This window comes from Nothobranchius furzeri, chromosome 3 (genome assembly GCF_043380555.1).
Source record: "Nothobranchius furzeri strain GRZ-AD chromosome 3, NfurGRZ-RIMD1, whole genome shotgun sequence".
Classification (NCBI taxonomy): Eukaryota; Metazoa; Chordata; class Actinopteri; order Cyprinodontiformes; family Nothobranchiidae; genus Nothobranchius; species Nothobranchius furzeri.
This window is the reverse complement of record NC_091743.1, coordinates 83987176-84003448: the sequence shown is the minus strand read 5'-3', so window position 1 is coordinate 84003448 and position 16273 is coordinate 83987176. Positions and strand designations below refer to the sequence as shown.

At 42.4% G+C, this 16273-nt stretch overlaps 1 protein-coding gene across 2 annotated transcripts in view; it reads left to right on the top strand.

Annotated features, from left to right (window-relative positions):
- The first annotated feature begins 2031 nt into the window (after positions 1-2031).
- The window catches only part of sh3bp4a (SH3-domain binding protein 4a), a 48521-nt gene continuing 34279 nt past the window's right edge, over positions 2032-16273 (top strand). For both annotated transcript variants that reach the window (XM_070549970.1, XM_070549971.1), the window contains exons 1-2: positions 2032-2253; positions 14301-14464. In XM_070549970.1, the coding sequence (XP_070406071.1) occupies positions 14344-14464 (121 nt within the window). In that variant the 5' untranslated portion in view covers positions 2032-2253; positions 14301-14343. The remainder of the gene's footprint in view (positions 2254-14300; positions 14465-16273) is intronic.

The window sequence follows — 16273 nt, the reverse complement described above, 5'->3', positions numbered from 1 at the left end:
CCGATCCATCAATTGTCCAAGCGCTTCCTGCTTGTTTGTTTTTGCAAGCGGAATTACAGCTCCTTGCGGAAGACCACAGATGAAGGACGAGGTTAAGAACAGGGGAAGTACTGCCGCCTACAGGTCTGGCATGTCCTTAACAACGTATTTATCCGGGTACGTGTGGACAGAGTTTCTTTTTAAAACGCGGTGGTGTGGATGCAAGTTTTTGGAGGGGCAGATATCCGTTTTTTAAAAAACCCGGCTACGTGTGGACTAGGCCTAAGATTACAGTGACAATATTTATAGAACAGCTTCCAAAAAACATCTTCATAAACTCGGTGTCATTTATCACTCAGCAATCCGTTTCCTCACTGGTGCCCCTTTCACTACTCATCATTGTGATCTGAACTCACTCGATAACTGGCCATCACTCCATTCCTGCAGGTTGTTACATTGGTATCAGTTCATATACAAAACAATCCTCGGTAGAACCCCGTCACATCTTCTCTCATTACTCATCACTTCCAACATCCAGTGCAATTTATGTTCCATTAACTTAATCTCTATGGTTATTCCCAAAGCTCGCCCCTTTGGCCACTCCTCATTCCAGTTTACTGCTCCCAACGACTGGAATGAGCTGCAAAAATCATTAATGCTCACTATTTTGTCATCTACCTTCAATAATTCATTGCAATCAATAGTTTCTGATAAATGTGCTTCTGAGTACTTAAGCGTTGAGGACTCCACTATGATTTAGCATTTTGCATTAGTTTTAAGTTTTGTGGCAATGAGTCAAAGTTTGTGGTCGAGTGATGCCTACTTTTGACAACTTTGAACTTCCCATGCCCCTGTTGCTGCAAGGCGCAACTTACCATGTAGTGGACATGTATCGGTTTGAAATTTAGCCCTATGTGTCCACTGGAAGCATCAACGGGGCAGAAAAGCAACGGAACGGTTTACACGGGACTTTTGCTGCCAGTTCACACTGGGAAAATCTCAGCAGCAGAATCCCAGCAAGAGTGGCTTCTATGCCGTGCTCCTTGCTGGGCTCGCGAGATCACAAAATCCCTCGAGTTCATGCCATCCACCATTAAACCAAAAAGAAAGAAATGACGTTTGATATCACTGTTTGATGTCACAAATGATGTTCCTCTCCACTGCCAGGATTAAAGCCATGAAAACACGCCTCTGCACATTTGGAACAATACTTTGTGTAAATAAGCCATTAGGTCACTTGCTTTGATGTAATCTACATTGATTTGAAATTGCATCTCTTCAATGGTCTTTTATTTAGAAGGTTTGACACTGAAACCATATGTGATTTCCTGTCTAGCCCTTTGTTAGCTGCGGAAATTGTTGTGTTTCACTATCTATTTTCTATCAGAAGCTAATGCAAGAGATATGTGTAGGAGATTACTTTCATCTTCAGCCAGCACGAAAACCTCAGAGTGGCTGATTATAATAAAAAAATAATGATTGAAAAATGGGTTTTCAGCATTCCACACCTTTCATGTTCTTTCTTTCATTCTGGAAGAAGGATGCCAAGCTCACTAAACTCAAATTTATCTTCTTCTTGTGTGGTTTGATGGCGTACATTTCATATTCCACATATTCCAAAGATCACATATAATTTTAAATACATTTTTGCTGCTTATTGAAAATTAGCACTTTCTTGGCATCAAAATGCGTCTTTAAAATTCACTGATGTTACATGTTGAATCCATGGCACATATCAAACAGGATCAGAAAATAACTTTTATTGGCAATGGCCCCATTACTTTTTTTGGGAAGTAGGGGACCCATGGACCGGAAGATGATGACCGTGATTTAGTCTCCCAAAAATTTTTTTTCACTTAAAATAGCAATATTTGAAAGAAAGGTGATTTTGTATATAAAATAATAAGAAAACCTCTACTAAATAGTCAGATTCTACGTACGTTCCGACGTGGCTTCGTGCCCGTGTTTTAGCCCCGCCCATAGCCCGCCCCCTACTCGGAGGAGCGGCTCGTGCAGTCCGTTAGACATGGCAGGGATGAACAGCGCTAGTGCGTCTCATCTTTTATTTCCGTGACAAACTTCTTACAGTGTGAACAAGCGTTAATCTCCTCCTTCCGTTTCCTGTTTTTGTGTTTTTATTTTTGTCTCGAGACAAATACCAGGAGAGGAACCTATACAGACAAGGGGGACAGTCGCGGCTTCTCTGTCGGCTCTTCGCTTTCCTTCTCCGCGCTCCACTCGCTCTCAGCGCTCGGGGCTTCCAGCCAGCCAGAGGTCTGTTCACATTACAGCCAAATTTAGGTTTTACTACATGTGTTTCTGTTTAAAACTCTTTGACTCCACAGGTTTAATGTTACATTAGCATAAAGGTCTGTTGGGAAAAATTCGGCTTTACTTAAATGAGGAATGTCAGTATTATGATATGTAAATATAGACCTTGGTGCTTTGAGGTGGTATTAAAAGCTGCTCTGCAGTGAAAACATAATCACATTATTCGATGTTTCTATGAGCCTTTTTTATTTGTAACGTTATATGAGTATTTAATGTATTCATATATATATATATATATATATATATAAATTAAATCACTTGCTGCGTATCCCTTTCTATGTTACATATTTATATACACACGTTTTAGGCAGGTTACAGAGAAAGAAAAGAAAGAAAACACTAAGTTTATAATTAGTGCGTGCTGTCTGCTCATACATTTATCCAGCAGCTCCTTAGCTGTGCCAGTAAGGTCATCTGATAAGCTGAAAATCCTCTCTTGTCTCAGCCACCAGCTTTAAAACCAGGAATGTTTTCCAGTGAGAGATGATTGTCCCTCTTCCTCCTCTCCCCTCCTTTTCTCTGCATCCCATTCTTGTTCCTTTCTGCTCTGGTTAGTTTCATAAATCCTCCTGTGTTCTTGTTTTGTTTCTTTGTACTGTCTGCTCCTGCTTCTTCTACATTTTAGAAACATTGAAACTAAGTTTTAATTCTTTCTGTCTTTACCCCACATCTCTTATTTATTTCATTCTATTCAAGTTTCTTTCCTTCTTTCTGGTTTCTCCTCTTCGCTCGAGGCTCTTTCGTATAAACCTTAAAAATAGAGTGACTACATACTTGTGGTAAACCTCTCTCACGTCAGGCCACACCAACTCATGTTAAACTGCCTGAAATGCACATATTTTTTTCAACGTAAAATTAAAAAACAGATTTATTTTGAAGGACGTGTGCACTTAATGCTTTGGAGCATTTTTTGCAAACTTATCCAAATTTCCTTATTGAAATTTCACAAGAAGAAAACTTAAAGCTCACTAAAAATTCTCAAATTTACTTAAGTGGAAACATTTGCTCCGAAGTCTTTAGAAAACATGAACAATTCTCAAATTAACACCAGCAAATAGAGACCACCATTTTCATTGTTAACTTGGTTAGCATGGTTATGATCCGAACCAAGGCTGTTTCAGTAACATTTGTAGTTTGTGTTCTTCTTTCCTTTCTCTTTTCTGGAAAAGAGTCACCCCCGAACCCACACAGGAAACGTCACTCTGCAAGGTGCGCTAAAGTGTGGATAATGGGCATAAAACATTTGCTTTTTTATTAGCGTAGTTGGTTGGAAATGGAACTGTATGTAGGGTTTCAGTTAAAGCTGGAGTTCGTAGCTTAACGTAATCAAAGAGGAGGAATTAAAAAAAAGTGTCACTGCTCCCTCTCCTCTTCTGAAAGGAGCCACTTTTTCAATAACCTCAGAAAAAAAAGGAAGTTTGGAGATTGGACGGAAACTTGCATAACCATTTTGATTCAGGCCAGGTTTTTTCAATAGCGGTTGGACGACCGCCTTCTTAAAGGATTCTGGAAACACTCCAGATGACCAACTGTAATTTAGAATATTCAGAATAAAAGGCCCACTACTGGTAGAACCCCAAGTAGCAACATTGAGGGGGGGGGGGGGGGGGGACATCCAGTGGAGAACCTGAGGGTTTCATAGACCTGATCAATTTATCAAGATCTTGAAGGGTGACATGATCAAAATCAGATAACAGAGGAGAACAGAGTCACTGTTTCTGGGTAACAGGTCCCAACAGATTATGTCTAATAGTGCAGATTTTTTTCAGGAAAAAATTCTGAAAACCAGTGCACTCGTGAGGGTATCGCACTGCTGAAGAGGTGCTGCGAGCAGCTGCGACCCAAAAAGTACCAGAACCGCTCACGGCGCATGCGCAATCATGCATCAACACCGCTCGCCCGCTATTTCCCTAATAACACACGTTGTTCGTTTTTATTTCTACACGTTTTTTTTTACTCACAAAGATTATCCAGAAAGTGTGTTTGTCGTGTTCATGTCAAATTAAACTGATCACAAAACACAGATTTACTTTCTTTATTTCGTTTTCCTCGTCCAACCCCCATAAATCCCTGGGTGTCCTCCTGCAGCACTCCTAAAGGACAACAGGCAAAACAAAAAAGTCTGACGTGTTGAGTAAAAACTGCTATTTTTAGCATATTTTTAGGGCCGACGTGTTGCTACCAGACGTACAGTGTGAGCAGTCAGGTCGCATCCGAGAACGGGGTCGTACAGTGTGAGCACATGACTCGTGAGATCTGCCCTGCAAGGAAGTCGTACAGTTTGAGCTGAAGCTGAGTGCTACGAGTGAAAAAGTCGCACAGTGTCCGCCCGGCTTTAGTGAAAGAACAGAGTTAATGGTACTGAAAAGCTTGCGTTGGTCACCATGATGTCTCTCACTGATGTTGGTAAAATAATTATTTTTAGCTTATCTGACAGCTTTTTGGTTAGCTGCCAGGGAGTCTTTCAGCATTTGGAGGGAAATTTGTAGCTTGTCCTTTTTCCATCTACGTTCAAGCGCACTACACTGGCGTCTGAGAGCACGAGTGTTGTCGTTTAACCAGGTATCAGAGATGGTCTTTTTTGCCTGAGTTTAAGCGGTGCAACAGCGTCTAGGGCAACAGAACAAGCCATATTGAAGGAGTCTACCAAACCATCTACTCCCACAGATGTAGATGGGGAGAAAGATGTTAATGGGCCAGCCTCCAGGCTAGATGACAGCATAACAGAGGACGAGGGAGCAATATACCGAGCATAATGTTTAGCCTGATTTCTTGTAGGGAGAGATACTAGGTTTGAGTAGGGTTGTCACGGTGTGAAAATTTAACCTCACGGTTATTGTGACCAAAATTATCACGGTTTTCGGTATTATCGCGGTATTTTTTAAACGTGTTACATTTTCAGACAACTAAATAAACCCTGTATGTCAGGAAAATATTGTCCTCAGTTTGTGTCTAAATTTTGCCTAAAATGTGTTATTTGTAATGATGTTGTTTATTTGTTTACATTTTTCCCCTTTAGTCTTTAAAATACCAATATTTGCTCATAACTTCTTGTTTTTTGTCGGTTCGATGTCATCATTTTAAAAATATTAGACCAGATGATACTCGGTTCTCAAGTAGCCTTCTAATCAGATACTTTTTTACCCTTACTTGAGTAATAAACCCTATATCAGGAAAATATTGTCCTCGGTTTGTGTCCTTCCAGTGAGCTTTGCAGATGTGGGAAAATGTCATCAGGCAGTAATCGTTGTTAAATTCATAATTATTCTAGGAGAGAGCCCAACTCTTATCTGTCCCTGGGAGCCCCATAATGCATAGCGTCATTTCAACATGGGGGTGTCCGCGACACGGTTTATATGCAGGTAGCGGCTCTGCGGCTGCTTTATATAGCGACTCGTTGCATTCTCCCTCAACCCAAATCCTCGGATCACGCATTTTAGCTAAAAGGCTAACGTTAGCTTGCCTTGCGTTGACTGTAGAGTTGTGGGTGATGGTCACGCAGATGTGTCATGAGATTTGAAGCGTTGCTGCCTTTCACAGACACTTTTTCTGCACGTGCTGCAAACAGGATAGCCGTCTTCTATCAGCTGTCCCTCGGCATTCTTCAAATATCCAAAAAAATGCCCGTACTTCCCACTTTGTCTTCTTTGAGGGATAATAAATGTCCTGAGTGCTGCCGTCTTCTCCTTTGGCCGTTATTTCAGCTTTAGCTTCAAGAAAGTTTTGGTTGTAAACAACAAAGTGCGCATGTGCCACCGGCAACTTCAGCAGATGATACGGTGGCTGGTAAGGGTCACCGCGCCTACACCGCAGCCACGGTAAACCCACCGAGATAATATAGTTTTTAAAAAACAAGATGGTTATTATTATTGTCAACTTTTTTATTGGGGTTTACCGCTACACCGGTTACCGTGACAACCCTAGGTTTGAGATATTAAAAATGATTGGAAAATGATCTACAAATAAATCAGAAACACAGAGCATAAAAGATAAAACTAAGTCCAGTGAATGGGAGCATTCATGGGTAGGATCTTTGACCAGTTGCTGTAGATCAGGGGTGTCAAACTCATTTTAGCTCAGGGGCCACATTGAGGGAAATCTAGTTCCAAGTGGGCCGGACCGCCGATAAATTAAAAACAACAGACACAAACAAAAGAATAAAAGACAGAAAACATAAAAGGAAATGAGCCGACATGAACGATTGCGTGTTAAATTTGTTTTTGAGGTGGCAACGCCTAATTTGATAATGTTACTGTGGCAGTGCTCTGGACGCACATGTCTGGAGCGCGTCAACGATTAGAGCTTTGCATGCGCAAGCTGGTTAAGGTTAGGATGGGGGTGAGGGGAAGGTTAAATTGCAAGAGGGTAAAGGTCACAATTCGGTCAAATGTCCGTTTTACCGCAGGCGTCAGATACCGACGCTCTGGCACAGCGCGTTGCCTCCCGACGCGCAGGGGCTCGTCACCTGCTGTCTTTTCCGAGGACTGCATCTTGCCGGTCATTATCACGTGACAGCGACTAGTCGATGAGAGGCATAAAAAGTCACTACAGAGCGGTGAAGTCGACTAGTTGATACAACCCCTAGTGTCCGGTCCTTGATAGTTTGTTCACTATTGTGTTTATGTACATGGTTTGAATGTAGTCAGAGACTTTTTAACACATTCAAATTTCCTCTTCACCTCTTCATGCGGTCACCACCTCTAAACCCACGTTTCTCGCCATTTCCGTCCACGAATAAAACATTTGCTCTGTATTTTTGTCCTCTTTCAGTTATGGGTGAATAAACGTTCATATTTTCTGACTTTTTCCACGATGTGTTATTCAATCTGTTCCATGTCTGCTGCTAAATATCTTTTTGGGTAAAGGCGGTGCCGATGACAAATTTAAAGGAAACGGCGTCCTGGCTAATCACAAGCATGCGGTCTCCGCCACTTTCGACTGATAGCCTCTGTGGGCCCGTCGGAGAGCCCTTGTGGCGTAGCGTGTCTTTGTACCCACGCAGACGGAGAAGCATAAATTAGGCATTACAGGTTATTTAACTTGAACTGGGTTTGGTTTATTTTTGTTTTTTAATTCCCTCCACCTTAAAACCTTTATTTATCTGGACTTTTGTAAACGCCACAAGACACATGTGGACGTAGCCTTCAGAAGGGGAGGAAGTGCACGTCATTCAGAAAACATTTCAAAATAAGAGCATGTATGCCAGGAGGAAGGTGAAAAAAAAAATTTTCTATTTCACAATTATGTTCCGTTTGTGATAGTTTGGGTTAATTGAGTTCGTAGCGAGTCCCCCTGCAGATAAAACCCCCTTCTACCAGCTCAGATACCTGAAGCATTCAATCGGAACATATTTATTTACTGTGGGAACAGCATGATTAGACACCATTAATGTGAAATATCACTTTAAATGTTTTATTAACATATTTAATCAGTTATAGAAGAAAGGTGTTTTATTACATTGAATAGTTTTTACATTAAATCAAATTTGAATCAAACCACGTTTTGACGTACTTTTGTTTATAACCAGCAGATATTTGTTGTTCATCTGATCATTAAACATTTAGGAGGAAAAACGATCAAATCCATCAACATACGGCTGCTGGAAACCGTCACCGTAACAGTCAGTCATTAGCATTATCTGACTCTCACTTAATTAAATGTTTGACTCCTTGGCGTGCTCCTAGCTCCTCGCATCCCTCAGCCTGAATTAAATGAGTTAATAACACGCTGACCCGATCACGAGTCTAGTTCCTGTGTGCGTTTATAAAAACGCAAACCTTCGCTTCTTCCAGCAGTTTGCTGCAGAGCTGCTTGTTTTTCTTTGTTTTGCATTTCTCTCCCTCTGTAGTGGAAATTTCTCTGCTGATGTAATCTAAAACAAAAGTAAGATCAGTCAGCTCTGCTGTTTTCGCCTGCTCCTCTGCAGAATAAAACTCCCGCATCATTTTCACTCTAAAATGTGGAACAAGAACCTTTCAGGAGGCTCATTTTTAACACGACTTGAGCAGAACTTCCTGCATCAATAAGAGCGACCCTCGCCTCCTGTGTTTAACGCTGGCGACTTTGAAGCAGGCGCCTGTTTGTTATCGATCACGGCTCGATGAGTGCTCATTTTCTCCTGGGAAGGAGGCCTTTTATCAATAGATGTGGGACGAGGAAATGTCACCTCGGTGAAGTTTGGGTTCCCAGGAGAACATGTGCCACCATTAAACAAACCCTTCTTTTGTTTCTTCTTTCTCTGCATGCCCTAGATCTTTGGGAACAGCTCCACCTCATCTTCTTCTCGCCTTTAGAGGAATAAAAGACGCTTTTGAGTTTACTGATGCAGCACTCCAGAGTACTATACAGAGGAAATACACTTAAGTTATTTAAATACAGCTAAGGCTGATCTTGCTACAATCTAGTTTTGTCGAGTTTGTGACCACTAAAGCTCAAAAAGGAATTTTATTCTCCATGAAAATAAACCAATTAACAAAACAAACCACAGAGGAAATCTACTCTTAAAGACTGGCTGCTAAAATAAGTGAATCTACATTAAGAAAGACTTTCCAGAGGCCGACCGATACGGGTTTTTTAAAATCCAATGCCGATACCGATTTTTAAAGAATGATGTTGCTGATGGCCGATGTCTAAAGCCAATAATTAAAGCCTATATACATATAGCACTAAATCTCAGGCAAACGTCACAATAGAAACATCCTTCAGAGACAAAAAGGGTCACAGGAAGTTGGGCTTTTCATGACTGAACTGATCTGATCCTTTAATGGTTTAATCTGGAGGATTTACCTGCCAGCTGATGATGTCACTGTCTCATCATACATGTAGATGTTGAGTCTTCTTCCACCTGCTGATGGTGTCCTCTCTGATCTCCTCAGTGGTCAGAGTTAAGTCCCCATTGGGTTCCATTAAATCACAGCTCTGACTTTATTCCTCCAAACAGGAAGTGAAGGCTGTTTTCATCTCCTCCTAGCCCAACAAGCCATCTTTTATATGTGAATATAAACCGTATTTTCCGGACTGTAGCGCGCACCTCAATATAAGCCGCACCGGGCTAAAAGCCGCAGATATCTACTGGATATCGCCTGATACAGGATACCCTGTATTGTTAAATCTACACACTTCATCTTTTACTTCCTCCTTCACATCTCTCCTAGCGAGCTGAGGGACGTAACATCAGTGTCGCTCTCCATGTTGCTGTCATCATCCCGGGGTGAAGCTGGCTCTGAAGCTGTTGTGCAGGGTATCCGCGGGTCCTTAAAAAGTATTAAAAAGTCTTAAATTGGCTTTTCCAAATTTAAGGCCTTAAAAATCCTTAAAAATGACAAATAATCCTTAAATACAGTTTCCAAATGTCTTAAATTACCAAAGACCCAATAAACAAGATTATTTTATTTCTATAAAACTTTCGTGAATTTCTAGTTAGTGTTCAGCATTTTTTGTGTATGATGTTGGCAAAAGCGAAACCGTACACATGCAGTTGGTTGTGAAAGGGGACTATTTTTAGTGTGGGTGTGAAGCAGCTGGGATGAGGATCAGCACCTCCAAATCTGAGACCATGGTTCTCAACCTGAAAAGGATGGCTTGCCAACTCCGGGTCGGGAGCGAGGTCCTACCTCAAGTGGAGGAGTTTAAGTATCTCTGGGTCTTGTTCACGAGTGAGGGTAGGAGGGATCGGGAGATCGACAGGCGGATTGGTTCGGCGTCTGCAGTGAGGCGGACGCTGAGCCGATCTGTCGTGGTGAAGAGGGAGCTGAGCCAGAAAGCCAGGCTCTCGATTTACCGGTCGATCTACGTCCCAATCCTCACCTATGGTCATGAGCTTTGGGTAATGACCGAAAGAACGAGATCGCGGATACAAGCGGCCGAAATGAGTTTCCTCCGTAGGGTGGCCGGGCTCAGCCTTAGAGATAGGGTGAGGAGCTCGGACATTCGGGAGGGACTCGGAGTAGAACCGCTGCTTCTCTGGATCGAAAGGACTCAGTTGAGGTGGTTCGGGCATCTGGTTGGGATGCCTCCTGGATGCCTCCCTGGGGAGGTGTTACGGGCATGTCCTGCCGGCAGGAGGCCCCCGGGTCGACCCAGGACATGTTTGAGAGGTTACAGCTCCAGTCTGGTCCGGGAACGCCTTGGGGTCCTGCCGGAGGAGCTGGTGCAGGTGGCTGGGGAGAGGACGGTCTGTAGCGCCCTAGTTGGGATGCTGCCCCCGCGACCCGGACCCGGATAAGCGGAGGAAAACGATGACGATTCCGTTTCTTCTAGCCTGGCAAGCCATGACATACTCACCTCTACAGATGTCAGTCAACGAGGCAGTCCACCAAACTCCGTCAAAGATGCAAAACACATCCTTTTCCTAAATAAACGTTAGTACTTCTATCTGATCTTCACTCAGACAAAAGCTAAATTTCATAATAGTCCAAACTTAATGTCAAAGCCATTTCAAACAAGCGGCTGACCGCCGAATAGTCACGTTTGTTTGCTTTCCAATAACATCCTGCCTACTTAGTGTTGCGATTGGCCCATGAAATCTATATAGCGCCATGATTGGACCACTACAGCACGGCAGCCTGTATATGTCAAATATTAAATCAGTTTTAGTCTACCTTGTTGGGGACATGAAATCTCCTGCAATTATGCAGATTTTCAGTTGGAGTCCCGTTGAATTAGCTCCTACAAAAACACGCAGTGCTGATTCTTAAAGAGGGACTGCACTAGGGTTGTCACGGTATGAAAATTTAACCTCACGGTTATTGTGACCAAAATTATCACGGTTTTCGGTATTATCGCGGTATTTTTTAAACGGTGTTGCATATGTTCAGAAAGCATTGATAGTCCTGTTCTACACAAACTGAAATAGTTTTGAAAAGGTTTAACAGTGTTTATTAAACCTAAAATAACACAAAGCCTTAGCAAAAGTGCAACTTTTCACAAGTAAAGGAACAAATAGCTTATTTTTCTGGAACATGTTACAGTAGTCAGTGCAGGTTTAAATTATACAAATCCAAACACAGTCCGCACTTGACTTGAGCACTGTACAAGTCAACCTTAAAAAATGTGTATTTAAAATAAATAGCCACTTTAAACAAATTACTAAAATATCTACTACACTATGTAATCAAATCCAAATGTTCAAGTATAAATGGCATTGAATAAGTAAACAAATCAATGACAAGGAACTAATTGTATATTTCTTTTCATCAACAAATAAGATGCTTCATCCAGCAACAGGGTGTCCGTGACACGGTTTAAATGCTGGCAGAGGACGCTGCTGCTGCAGTATATAGTGACTCGTTGCATTCTCCCTCAACCAAAAGTCCTCACGTCATGCATTTAAGCTAAAATGCTAATGTTAACTTACCTTGCACTGGCTGTAGAGACGTGGGTGATGGTCACTCAGATGTGCCATTAGATTCGAAGTGTTGCTGCCTTCTGCAGACACTTGTTTCCTGCACGTTCTGCAAACGGGATAGCAGTCTTCTATTAACTGTCCTTCAGCATTTTTCAGAAATCCAAAATATGCCCATACTTCCGATTTAGTCTTCTTTGAGGGCTGATGGATGTCCTGGGCGCTGCCGTCTCCTCCTTCGGCCATTATTTCAGCTTCAAAGTTTTGGTGCCGTTGCAAACTAAAAAGTGCGCGTGCGCGCCGCGGGAACTTCAGCTGAAGCGACGGTGGCTGGTAAGGGTCACCGCGCCGAAACCGCGGCCACGGTAAACCCACCGAGATAATTTAGTTTTTTAAAAACTGGACGGTTATTTTTATTGTCAACTTTTTTACCGGGGTTTACCGCTATACCGGTTACCGTGACAACCCTAGACTTCACACCATCAGAAAATGTAACTCCATCCCTAGTCAAGATTAGAAAAATGCCATGAAAGTAGGCGTTGCTAGGAGGCATAGTGTGGCATGGTCAAGTGTGGGGAATTTCCATTCTGGGAGGGAGGGGGAGTGGGAGGAGACTGTACCGATTACGTGAAATTGTACCAACCCCAGTCAATCACAAGTTTTAAATGCAGTAGCCGCTGTTCTGCCACGGGGGCAGCGCTAAGATGTTTTTAGACCTAGATTCTAGATTTCATCAAGTTTACACAAACATGTCAAAAAATGCACAAAAACAGAAAGATTGCATTTGTAAAGACCCATACAGTTGAGATTAATAAAAACGTTATTTTGGGGTTTAGTTACTCTTTAAGGGGTTTCTGTTAGGGATGTCCCGATACAACTTTTTCACTTTCGATACGATACCGATATTGCAGCTTTCAGTATTGACCTATACTGATATCAATTCAATACGATATCAGCACAAATCATCCATACTTTTACCTATTTCGTAGTGTAGAATGTATGAAAGACTTGATCAAGTGATGTTACTCAATCGGAGAACAATCGCCAATAACAGTAAGTGTAAAAAAAATTACAGTTTTTTTTTAACCAGTGGTTGCAAAAATGTGAACCTTAACGAACTGCATATATCGGAGATTTTTGACGCAGTCCGATTTAATCCGATACACTGTTTTGGGGCCGATACCGAATTACTTCCAAAATCAATATCGAAACAGGACATCCCTAGTTTCTGTTAAATGTTCGCGATTGCTGTTTTACGCCGGGGACACACCGGCCGCGGAAGCGCCGCGAAGCGCCGAGAAGCGAATCGCTCACGAAATTCGGCCGCTGCTCGCCGCTCCTCAGTTCAGATCAGACACGCCCCAGTCGAGGCGCGCCTCGGCTCAGTTGTAGTTTTTCTTTTCAACACTTGGTGTCCTCCATTTCCTCTCTGCCTTTTCTCAGCTCTTTTCCTCTACGTTTGAGTGTTTGTACGCGTGTGCGTGTGTGTGTGTGTGTGTGTGTGTGTGTGTGTGTGAACCTATGGTATGAGTTGTTTCTGCCAGTTGAATCTCTTGGAACCCGCTCCACTTCTGCAGCTGTATCCTAGCAGTTTCTTCCGAAATGGGTACGTAAATAACCATGTTTTTTGGGGGTCGTACAGCTCCTTGTGTTTCTCAACTTCCATAATTAATTTAAAGTCATCCATCTTAACTGCTTGCCTCAGACTTTCTGCCTCTCTGTCCTGTTTGCTCCGGTGAAAATACACCCAAAACCACACACCCCTTCACGTGGTCACACACGCACACAAGTTCGATGTGTGTGTATGTGTGTGCGTGTTCGTGTGGAGCTCCGGCGCGAGGCGATTCGCGGCGCTTTGGCGGCCCATGTGGTCTATTGAATAGCTTAACAAGAGCGCCGAATGAAGGCGGTCCCATTTTCGCGGCGCTTCCGCGGCCAGTGTGTCCCCGGCTGTTACAGCTCCTTTAAGAGGTTTGTTGACCATGTTGTGAAAATATTTGAGTGTTGGGGGGGTTGAGAAGAATTGATGGAGCTATGGGGGCGTAAGGTCATCCACCATGCTGTGTTGATTACTATAATAAACAGCTGTTGAGAGAAAAACGTGATGTTTTCATACCTGCACAGACGTTACAAAACAATACCTAATGACAGGTTCTGTTTCTGTTCATGTTTGTATGATATAATTCCAAATAAACCTTGAGAGTTGGGTAAATTATGTCCTTATAATGTAAAAATATGTCATTTACCCCGCCAACCTCCTCACAACACATTTATGCACCATTTGGCTCATTCTCTAAATGCAGTAAAATTACTTCTTCTCTATGGTGGTTGATTTAAAAAAATAAAGTATTTCATAAAAATAAAATAAAGGTTTTACTTTAGCACTGGTATAGCTGACATTGTCCCTTTCACTTGGAGAAGAAATCTCTTCCAGTTTAAAGTTGTGTTGCATTTTGATCACTTCAGCTCCGGTGCTTCTCTCATTGAGTCAGATAGCAAATTTATTCCCCAGTTTCATATTCAGGGGCTGCAGCTCTAATTTTTGGCCCCATCGCTGATCTGGAAAATTACCAAGTTGTTTTGGATTCAGTCGAGTGCGCTCATGTCCCTGTCCTGAAACGCTTTTGTGTGTTTTTCTCTTGTCCAGATTAAGAGCTGCCAATGAGCCTGTGTTTTCATAAGTAGCGGCCATGGCTGCCCATCGAATTATCCGAGTGAACAATAACCACGTCCTCCCTCGCTGTAAGTCAGAGGGGACGCTCATCGACCTGAGTGAGGGGGTGTCTGGGGCCAGTCTCAGTGATGTGAAAGGTCAGTGGTTCCCATCTCTACCAACACTTTTTCTTTAACTTTTTTGCTTAAAGGGACATTATGGAAGTTTGACAGCCAAAACATGTATAGAAATAATAAATGTCTTCTTCATACATTCTCCTGCAATGCCCTGGTCCTGTAGAATGAGCCCTGGCATTTTTACTGTGCACGAGCCTGCTTTTGAAGCTGCCGTTATGCTTTTGGCCATGAGGGGGCAATCGCGAGCATAAAAATTCAAAAGTCCGTAAAGTCCCTTTAAAGAACCAAAACATCTCTCATTCATTTGGCTGAATCTTTTGTTTTTTATTGCTTGTTTTGTGTGAAACTGAAGTTGGTTCCATTCTTGAGTATCTGATTCAGAATGGGCAATGCTAACTAATGTTTCTACTACGTGAGTAGCTTTAATTTGATTTCATTTTTAAATTGTAAATGTTTTATATCATGGGTGACCAATCAGAACTAAGATGAAGGGGAGAAGGGCAAACAGTGAGTGCATCATAAAGGAAACAGACTGATTGTGCAGATTTTGAGCAAGAAAAGTGTTCTTGGTAAATCTAACCCATTTACTGGTGTGGACCAGTGTTCAGGGCCATGTCAAGTCAGACATGATGGTGGTAGTGTGAAGATCTGGGGTTGCTTTGCTGCTTCAGGACTTGGACCACCAGCAGCAACAGATGGAATCATGATTTCTGCTCCTTAGCAGAATACTCTGAACTGGAGATTGTCTGATCTTTGACCTTAAACAGACTACTCATGCTGGCATAGTGTCGCTAATGTTGCTGAATTCAAACTATTCTGTAAAGAAGAGTGGGACAAAATTATAGCTTTGTCCTTTAAATATAGGAAACCACTAGGGCTGTAGCGAAGCCTCGACGAAGTCGACGGCTCGATTCTAAAAATTTGTCGACGTCAGATCCGGAAGTCGACGCTCCGCGCCCACTTGTTGCATCCCCAGGAGTTTGTAAATAGAGGAGGAATCTGCCTGTTCTTCCTCTAGTTCGCCCTCTTCTCCGCCTTCACTAACATCTCCGCCAAATACCGAAGACCCGGAACAACGTCCGTCCACTACTAGATTATTTTCCTGTTTTGCCCCTTCGTCTCCCGGCAACGGACAACAACTTCCGGGGTCAGATGCGCTGCTTCGTGTCTATCGCAGATGTAGAAAATCACCGGGAGCGCTTCTCCCTTAATAAACTAGCTTCTTTCAGACATGAGGAGAGCTGTTTTGGTGGTAGCAGTCTCTCCTCCGTGCTGGTCTGTTTGCTGCTGGGTGTTTTTGGTTTATTTAAACTTGGTAACTTGAACTTAATGTTGGTAAAGCTACTGTTAGCATCTTCGCTAACAGCTTCTTGCGTTGGGATAAGCTGTTACGTTTTGGTTTAGAGTTAATCTTTTTTGTGGTGTAGATCTCCCTTTTATTACATTTAGAGTGTTGTGGGTTTTCGGTTTAGTGTAAAATATCACCTGAGTTTGGTTTAACCCGTAAGACCACTCGCCTCACGCACATAAGTGACCAAAACAAAGCAGCATGGAGACACTCCATCTTCTACCACCTCTCAGGCAGCAGCCTGCACTCCCAAGTTCTACACGTCACCAGAACATAACCAACCAACACAAGAAACGCAGTGTTATACAAAATGGAAGGCCTGTAGTGTTTATTCTCTTACAGTAAGAATTTATCAATTTTTTTTGAGGAATTTATTTGAGATTTTCTGGTTTTTGTTAATTGTGCAATAGAAAAATAATCATTAGATTAATTTTCTAAATAGTCATTAGAATAGTCGACTATTCGATAAAATAATCGTCAGA